The sequence below is a fragment of the Lacerta agilis genome, chromosome 2 (assembly GCF_009819535.1).
Source record: "Lacerta agilis isolate rLacAgi1 chromosome 2, rLacAgi1.pri, whole genome shotgun sequence".
Taxonomy (NCBI): domain Eukaryota; kingdom Metazoa; phylum Chordata; class Lepidosauria; order Squamata; family Lacertidae; genus Lacerta; species Lacerta agilis.
In genome coordinates this window covers 2,085,533-2,095,587 of record NC_046313.1, presented here as the reverse complement: position 1 = coordinate 2,095,587, position 10,055 = coordinate 2,085,533, and the positions used below count along the sequence as shown (strand labels likewise).

Here is a 10,055-nt window from a genome sequence, read left to right as displayed (position 1 = left end):
GAACTCTGTATGTGTCTGTACCTCGGACATAATTTTTCTACCATGCAGTAACTCTTCTTTCTTTTTGGTTTTGTTTCTTGAACTCAAGATTCTTATATTATAACAGCTCCATACAATGCAGAATTCCAAATTATGCGCATGTAAAAGAAACTTAATAAAAGAATAAAAGGAAAGTGATGATCATCAACAACAAATAGAAGGGAAGGGAAGGGGAAGGGGAGGGGAGGGGAGGGGAGGGGAGGGGAGGGGAAGAGACACAAATGGCTGGTTCTCCTGGTTTCTGTCCATCAGAAATACCACAAAAAGCACCTTGCAAGCAGGGATGGACGCCACAGCTTGTTTCTGGCTTGTGTCCTTTTCTCATGTGATCACCAACGGTCCATTGAACCCCATTTCCCCATAAATCTGATTTCTTTATTTTAAAATGCCCCCAAATTTGCATTTCATTAAGCAGTTTTAGGAGCCTTGGAAGCTGTCTTTGTCTATGAATGACCATGTCTCTCCAGGGCTTGAGGCAGGGTTCTCTCTCCCAGGGGATTGCTCTACCGCTAAGTGTCATTCCCCAAAGTAGTTTCTCAAAATACACATTTCCAAATGCATTTAATCTCAAAAGATGAGTTTTAAAGCAGATCTTGGTGCTTTTTCTGAGCCAAGAAGTGCAGCACCATAACGCATTCCAAGCTGAATTTTTGTCCAGGAGCTGTGGATCAAGTGAGCCCATAGCAGAATGTGAAAAGATCAAATTCCTCAAGGATCCCTGCTGGCAAAAGGCAGTGCTTGTCAAGGTTTGATAAAGAGGAGATGAATGGTGGTGGGGAGGTCCTTGCAAACAGCCCCTGTAGAATGAAACAGTCATGTGGGGGTGGGGCAGTGATGGGAAACAGCTGCTGAAACAATGCTCTCTCCCCCCCCCAGTAGCCTGTGACAATTGCCAGGGTCACTGTGTTATATGTATGCAGCGAGATTCAGCAGGAGGTGTGATGATGGTTATGGGGAATGACCCAGAGACTTGATAAGCTTATTAATGGGGGCCCCAGAGCCATTGCATGCAAACTGAGAGTCAGTTGGTGGAAATTCCCAGTCCTGAAAGGGAGGCTCAACCTCCTTCTGGATCCTTCCTGCTCAGCTCCTTGACCAATACAGCATCTCAATCCACCTTCGCTGCTTTCCATTTGGAGTGGGGATGTGGCTGACACTTTTATTGATCCGCAGGGTCAGTGAGGTCAGCCACTAGCAATTTCTCCCATGGACTATCCCTACCATGTTTAAACAAAGCTGTGTGTGCAATTACCTGTCACACAGGTAAGACAACGAGTGTAAATGGCAAGTTATGGTTCGCCATGAGTCTCTGAGCTAGTTCACACATAGTGTTAACCGAACCACAGTTTAGCACAAATGCATGCACACATCAGTGTTTCTGGAGAGGAAATTTCAATAGTTGCCCTCCAGCTCAGGTCCCCCTGCTGCCATCATGAGCAGCATGGCTTGGTTTAGCATTGCATCCAAACTTGGTTTCATGGTGTGTCTGGAGCACGGGCGGAGGAAGGGGGGGGGGTTTGACAGAATGCCAGGCGACACTCACCGCGGGGCCTGCATTGTGCCTGAGCCACGTGTCTCTTCTGGGAGAGACGCAGTGGTTTGGGCGGGGCGCAGGCTCAGGTTCTGTGCTGCCCAAACGGTCTACCCACTGCCTCCCTCCGAGCTGTAGTACAGCTGAGTGGGAGGAGGCAAGCAGACTCCTCGGAGGTCCTGCAGAGCGTCCTGCCCTGGCTCACCCTGTCCCACAGGCGGCTGGCCCTGCCCCTGTGTGCAGGGCACACGTGCTGCCCCAGGCACCCGATTGGCTTGCTCTGCCGCTGGTCTGGAGTGAGGCAAACCATGAGTTTGGGTTCAGAAAACACTCCTAGCTAAACCATGGCTTAGCTCAAAGCAGCAGGAGTACCAGGAGAGGAGCACAGTTGCTGTGAACTTCTCTCTAGCAACCTGCACACTTGTACTAAGCCGTAGTTTGCCTTCATATTGTGTGTGAATCAGCTCTCCATGGGTGCAAATTCAGGCCTACCTTTAGCTCTGCATCTTTATGCTGCACACAAAGTTAAATCAGAAGTGGCAAGTAGGATAGCACCTGCATTTCATTTAGTCACCAAAGTGTCAGCCAGGACTGCACTGGGACTCCTGGGTGTCAGTTGTCCTCTTCCTTCTTATTTTCTTATTTTGATTGTCCCCAGGGTTGTCCCCAGACACTGTCAGGCAGAATCTCTGCCTCTCAAACACACCACTAAAAGAGAGGGGAACCCGTGGCCCTCCTGCTGTTGCTTTCATAAATTCACCAGCTTCATAGTTGTGCCTTCTAATAAGGAAGACAGGTTCTGACTCTTGCCTTTGGTGTCAGATGAAGATGGCACTTAATGTTGGCCAAGAGGCATTTTTGCAGACCAAGGAAAAATGATACATCCCTGACAGCACTGCTGAGGCTGAAAGACTGAGCCCTGCCATGTTGTCATAGCACCACACAAGCCACTTAGGGGAAACGAGTGATTTGGAACTCAAAAACCAAGCAAAGATGACCTGTTTAATAAAGAAAATAGAATTCACATGTGTGATGGGGGAAGAGAGCCCAGAATGGGGTCCAGATATGTAAAACTCTGCCAACGATTCAGGGATACACAATGTACGACTGATGAGAAACTCAAGTGGGACCTCTGATATCTTGGACCTGTGTATCTAGCCTGCAGCCACCCTTTTTGCGGGTGGAGTAATGATTGTGTAATAAAGGCATGCAGCACCTCTCCCCAACCTGGTGCCCTCCAAATGTTGCTAGAACTACAATCCACCACCCCTGCCCCCATTGCCTATTCTGGCTGAGGCAGATGGGAATTGGACTGCAACAAAATCTGAAGGGTGCTGACTTACAGAAGGCCCATGTCATATTGAGGCTTTGGCTTAAAACACTGTAAGAGTCACTGAGCTGTCCTCCGCTCCTTCGTCTAGGCTGCATTCAACTGGTTTCTTTATGACAGGGAAGTCTTGACTGCGTTTGCTATTACTTAAGAGGAAAATTCAAAATACTGGTATTATGTCCAGCATAAGGAGAAAAAATAGACAGCTATTTCAAGCACTCACGACTGTGTTACTCTAACGTCCCAGGAAATAAGCAGACTTTTTTTTTGTTTAATGTGTGACAATCCTGGAGGTTATGCACACACGGCTGAGGCCTGTAGGTTGTTTCAAGGGAGGAAAACCTGCTGCTCTCTCCAGAAGGCACTGTTGTATCTTGTCACTCCCAAAGAAAGGACAGCTCAGCTGGAGAAGGAATAAAGAGGAGGTGGTCATTTGTTCAGATTCCCCCCACATTATAGGCAGGAAGCTTTTGGATAGCTGTCCAGATATTTTGGACTATAGCTCCCATCATCCTGACTGCCTAATGGGACATGGAGTCCCAACCACTTTTGGAGGTTCCCCCATTCCTGCTCTACTTTACTGTTCCCATCCTAGTTTCCTTCCAAAGCATGATAGGAGGAGCTGCAGATTTTCCCAGCCTGCACCTACTTATGGCTACAGTAGAAAGCAATAAAAATTGTAGAAATCAGTATTAGACGGCTAGGAAAACATCATTGTAGAATATAGAAAAACGAGGTCTAAGGGAATAAAATCATCTAGCTGGTGGCCTAGATCTCTCCCACAGCAGATGAAATAATGGTAAACCTATTTTTGAGCTGTACTACATAAGTGAGGACTGCAGGTGGAAGCTTACATGAACTGAATGCTCTTCTACCCAACAACGACTACTACTACAACAAAATATTTGTATATAAAAAATGGCACATCAGAGAAAGAGCCAAGTTAGAATTCTCTGCAGTTCTTGGCATAAAGAAATCTATCATGTGTGCTTGGAGTGCACAGCCAGGTGCCTCACTCCAGCTCTTAAGTGGTTCAGCTCCAGGGCATAAGACTTTACAAACTCATCTGCTGTTCTGGAGAACTGGGCCAGTGATAAATGTACAATATGGAGATTCTCCAGCTCTGCTAACTAACAAACATACTCTCTAGTGCTCTAGGCTGATTCACCTTTTTCTACTTCAACACCTAAAACATGAGCCCAAGCCCAAACTGAATAGACATCCTCCCCTAGGCCATTGGACATTTCATTTTTTAAAAAGGGGGGAGGGACATTACAAACATCTGAACAGCCATTGAAATCTTAAAAAAACAACCAAAAAAAATTCTTTAACGAAAACTGCTGTGTGATATTCCAGTATGTAGACATGAGCTCCGCCTGTGTTCGGACATAATCTCCATTCTTGAAGCAGTGCATCACCTATGGAACAAACAAGCAACAAAGTTTGTAGAACAGGCTCTTCAGAATGGCTGTTGAAGAGCAAGGTTAGTTTCAAAGTGGAGCTGGGATATGCACAAGGGTTTAATCATTCTGTGGAAAATGCGTCAAAGGTGCTTGCTATCTTGTCCGATACCTATTTCAATCATTACTTCTGATCACCTCATCTGAAAAAGGGACATCTAGGAGCTGGAAAAGATGTAGAAACATAGACAATCACAAAAACCAAGAGTTTGGATCGTTTTCCTTACAAAAGGCAGGGATAGCTCACCTGTGGCCATTCAGATGTTGCTGGACTACAACTCCCATCATCTCTAGCCATTGGCTGTGCTGACTGGGCCAGATGGGGATTGTGGTCCAACAACAGCTGGAGGGCCAAATGTTCTTCACCTCTGCTGCAAGAAAACGCTAAAAGAGTGTGAGGCTATTTTGGATGGGTGGGTGAGGACAGAGCATATGAAATTATGCATGGCATGGAGAGAGTTCAGAGATGCATTTTTCTTCATGGCTCATAATACTAGGACTTAGGGTCACCTAATGGAATTGATTGGCAAGAGATGTTCTTTCTTGCATGTAAGATGCAACGGAATTTAAAGCCATAGGTTAGATAGCTTTAAGAAGGAATTAGACCCCTTATTCTCAGTTGGTAGAACATGAGACTCTTATTTAATCTCTGGACTGGACTACATGATCCTCATGGATCCCTTCCAGCTCTATGATTATTGATTGTGATTCTGTGAACTCACTGGAGGACAAGCCTATTAACAGCTATGAACTTTGCAAGCTCAACAGACCCTCTTTAAAAAAACAGACTTTGCCAGTCTGGTACCTCCATATTTTTGGATCAGAACTCCTCTCAGCCTCAGCTGAGGCAGAGGCAACATTCCTCTGAACATCCAACAATGAGGGGAAAAGAACAAGGTGGGGAGGGTTGTTGGCTCAGCAACAGACCTTTGATATGACCAGTAGAATCTCTAAAATTGCCCCTTGGCTAAATATAGAGACCAAGCTATCTCAGCCCTTGGTAATTTAACACAATAGTCCAAACTATCCAATGATAATAAGGGTTGTCATCACTTTTAGTGGTGCCTGAATGCATCAAAGAACCTTTTAAATCTCCTCTGCTTCTGTCTTGCTTGTGCTTTGTGTTAAGACAACACATTGCTGGGTACAGGTAGGCACTCAGGTGTGCAGGAGCCAGAGAGTGAAGACTTGTGCAAGTCTGCTGCATGTTTCTGCATCTCCCTGGGGCCCACGTTGTATCTTCATTCTCAGTATACTAAAGTACAAGAACTCCCTTTCAGGTTTCATTAAGCCTGGGCTTGAGTGAAGCAACCAAACCTTTCCCCTGACTAGTTGATCTGAAATGAACTATCTAAGCTGAAAGGAGAACTAATTGAAGTCCACAGTGAGACTTCATAATCCAGGCATCCAAAAAGGGAATTGATACCCCGCAGAGCTAACACGCGCACTCTCTCTCCCCCCACTCTCACACACCATCCAATGATTTTATCACTGCGGGACTTGTGTCTGCATTGTGTCAGAGGTCATGCAGGTGGCCAGGCACCTGTGGCCTTTTGATCTGCAATACAGTTGCTTGCACATGCACAGCAAAATATTTTATTATGATTATTTTGTACCCCACAGAACCCCAGAGCATCCTCTGTCCCCCCTCAGGTTCACCTGGACATGCTGCCTTTATTTAGGCATAGCTCTCAAACCCATTTTCCTGTTCAGTTGCTCAGTGCTGAAATGCGTGAACTGAAGAATCACAGAGGTGGTTCACGCTGCAATATCTGAATGAGCATTTTCAAATATTGCCCTGAGTGCCATTCCTATGTGTAAAAGGCTGTTTGACATGTTTTAAGTTTAGAAAACAGGAAAAAGGGGGGTTGGGGTTGACCACCAAGTTGTGTAGACATATTTACCTTAATAGACCTGGTAGTCTTATCCATTCATTTTAATGGGTCTACTCCAAGTAGGACTAACATTGGCCACAACCCATTATTTTGGTATTGATACTCATCCATCCCTATGTTAAGATGTACATACCCCTTGCAGAATAAAGTATCCACATTGCATCAATGTTCTGCTCAGTGCCCTGCATGTGTGCCAACATACGAAATTTCTTCTTTGCTGTGCATACAGCAGGTCATATTAGGGTTACTATGCACCAAGGCAGAACTATGGGTTTATTCTTCCTTACTATGTGCAGAGAGATCTTGATGCGCTTCTGTGATATACAGTGCCCCTACTCACCTGGGCAAACAATTTGCGTTGCATTTCAGAAAATGCTAAAATTCCAAGTGAATGGGTGTATTTGCTATCACATTTTAACCTGTTCTCCTGAGGCATGGGGGGTGGGGGGGGAACGCTAGAAATAACTGATTGAAAGAACCGATTGAAAATGTGAAACTACTGTTTGCACACACACAAAATCCAGCAGCTTTGAACCGTCCACCTCTGCCAGGATTTTGGTATTTTACAGGTGAGCTTTTTAAAAAAAAATGGGGGCAAAAGGTGTCCACCCATTATTCCAAGGAAGGGCTATGCTGCTCCAGGAAGTGCTGCCTCACTCTAAATCAGCTTCACTCTAAATCAACTTCGTTTGCTAAGCCACCACTGACCTGGATTACAAGAAGGAAAGTGGGGGAGGAAAGCCCTATGCCTGGGCAAAGCAAGCTGAAGCAGCAACAGACTGGGGAAACAATAGCTATGAAGGAGCAAGAGAAAGGTGAATCGCAAATTACTTTCACTTTCCAAACCCCAAAGAGGTAAACATTCGGCATAGTCAGATGGCTTTTTCCTGCAATACTTTCCCTAGCTCATAAAGGAAGACTATATATCACTAATTATAGGTGGGTAGCCGTGTTGGTCTGCCATAGTCGAACAAAATAGAAAATTCTTTCCAGTAGCACCTTAGAGACCAACTGAGTTTGTTCTTGGTATGAGCTTTCGTGTGCATGCACACTTCTTCAGATACGTATCTGAAGAAGTGTGCATGCACACGAAAGCTCATATATATCACTAATGACGGCAATTTCAGAATTGGTATAATATACCCCTGGGTGTCCGTTCTATTCAGAGCAGAGTTGGCTCCTTTATCTCCCTTTTCCCAGCCCCTCCCCAAACTAAGAGGGACAGCTGTACCTACTCCTTGGCCGGCTTCTGCTTCTCCACAGAGCTCTCCGGTGGTATATGAACTCCTTGCTTCTCTGAGGACAGGTCTGGCTTCACATTACTGGGTCTCTCTGCGCAGCAAGCTCCCGTGACGCTCCTTCTGCACAAACAATTGTCATAAAGTCCATGAGGAAATGGAGGGATTTTTTTAATTGATTCACAAAACAATCAAGCCGCGGAGCGGAATAGGGAGAACAGCAACATTGGCAGATGATACCGGCGTATAGAGAACAATAAACAAAAACAAAAACAAAAAACACACCAAAGAACGTCTGTCAAAACAGCTCCAGAGAAATCTTCTAAACTGGGTCACTGAGTAAGGCATACCAGATGAGATTCACTGTTAATAAGCAGACACAGCTATACTTACCTTCTCGCTACATATATGCACGGATAGATTCTCAATGGTTGGAACTGCTCAGGGAAGATTTGGGAAGGTATAAATAATAAATAATGGGAAGCTCACCTGGGAATGTTAAACTCAGTGTGTCGTGACAATAAGTCCCAGTCATAACCAGCCCCCTCTCCCCAATCCATATGGCCACATGGGCATTTTGAACTCTAGCATGTGTGCTTTCCCCCATCTATAAACCATGTCAGAGAAAACTTTAGATGCAACACCTCTTGTTACTTGAGAAGCCCTTACCTCCATTAAAGTGAGCAGACAACTCTGGAAGCTCCATGCATGCAAAGGATTGCGAGGGTGTGCAAATATAATTATTTATATTAATAATAATATTTAATAATTTACTTATTTATACCCTGCCCATCTGGCTGGGTTTCCCCAGCAAAGGGATCAAAAAAGTAAAAGAAGAGAAAAGTATCTTAATGCTGCTAATTAAGCCTAGACCGCATCAAGTATATTCCTTAAGAAATTGGAAATTAAGATGTTGGAGCGTTTTGTCTATGGGAAAAGAACAAGGAGTGTGATAGTGATTTCTTTAATAGAGGGTAACAGAGAAAGTTGTAACCATTTGATCAATATTCTATAACAGTGTACATTTTTACCTTTGCAACTTGTGTGCCTTCGATAACTATTGACTGAATAGCTGCAACAGGGCTGTTCAGAAGAGGCCCCCACCCCGTGTTGAAATCACATGCGTGCACATGAAAGCAGGAAAGTGCCCACCACCTCAGCTTCAATGTTCATGTGTTTAGAAAATGTTGATGGGAGTGGTTGCTATGTACATGTAGCTGCCTATATGCACAGAGACGTTTTGTGGACAAATGCCCATCATGGAATGTTCATAAACATTCTGGCTTTGGAAGAGGAAGGATCAGCCACAGGCTGAGTAGAGATGGGTGCAGTCATCTGAAAAGGTGGGGGAACGAAGGGATAATAGGACCAGAAATTGGGTTGAGTGAAGAAGTGAGGCAAGAAGGTTCGAAGCAGGAGCTGAGGCTGCTAAGAAACCCCATACAAAGTCTAAAGGCAGGCAGGCAGGTAGGCTGTGTATGCTACTTTGGAGAATGGGTAAAGGCAGGTGTCCCAAGAGTGATGAATGTTTCTGTAGGGTGGCTGGGGAACCTGTGGCTCTCTAGATGTTGCTGGAATAGAACTTCCACCCTCCTGACCATTAGCTGCGCTGGCTGGGGTTGATGGGAGTTTTAATTCAACAACACCTGGAAGGCCATAGATTCCCCAACCCAGCTATCAGGGTAGGGTGCATGGACCATCATCGAGAAAGGTCCAGAGAGAATCATGTCGTGAGGTCTTCATTTCCAAAATCAGTTCTCTGTGCCATCACACAAATTGTAGCCTCCTAACAATGCAAGAGGCACTGTGATTTGACAAAAGCAGGGTGTGGGAAGTGTGCACAGGAAACCCCCATGTGCAGGTACACAGAATCACCTGCACAATGCAAACACCTCTATCCCATAATTTACTTATGCAGCTCTATGTATGAAGTGCCATAGGGTGGAGTTCTTAAGAGAGCCAGGTTAACTGACTGGGCACTGCAGCTTCTTCCATCTCTTAGGAATGGCCGTTTCATGCCATTGACTCTAAACCTCTTTTGAATCATGCTCTTACAAAACATCAGAAAGGAACTAGAACTACCATTCTTTTAACCAAAATTCAAAGACATCCAAGATATTTCGGTTCTTGCAAGGAGAATGAATTTTTGGTTTGGGTGTGTTGTCTTTTGCTGCTTCGTGTAACTGGGCCAGTATGTATTAAAATACGGCTAGCTCAAACGAGTCTTGTTGATGCTGCCTTTTGCAATCAGAATGTTGGACTCCCCACCCACTGTGTCCTATTACAAGACAAGCCACCTAACATTTTCCAAGAGCTGACTAGAGTTACATCTTCTCGGTTTCATTTTAAATCCTTGTAATTTAAATCACATGCTATTGTACTGCACATTCCCTTAATCTGGACTGAATCCACCCTCAGATTCCTGGACATCTATCAGTTACATAGATTAGAAACCTCTATTCTGTCTATGGAAGTGCTGAAAAGTGGAACATGCTACCTCTTTTACCAGTCCTTTACTATTGTGATTGTACAATTCATTCAGTCAACAGCAGCTCGCTCTCT

General features: G+C 44.8%; 1 protein-coding gene across 1 annotated transcript in view; it reads right to left on the bottom strand.

The window, feature by feature from the left end:
- Positions 1 to 2,538: 2,538 nt before the first annotated feature.
- PPP1R1A (protein phosphatase 1 regulatory inhibitor subunit 1A) overlaps positions 2,539 to 10,055 on the bottom strand; it is a 74,997-nt gene continuing 67,480 nt past the window's right edge. Inside the window, 2 exon segments of the mRNA XM_033136891.1 lie at positions 2,539 to 4,318; positions 7,491 to 7,616. Of these exon segments, the coding sequence (XP_032992782.1) occupies positions 7,570 to 7,616 (47 nt within the window). The 3' untranslated portion in view covers positions 2,539 to 4,318; positions 7,491 to 7,569.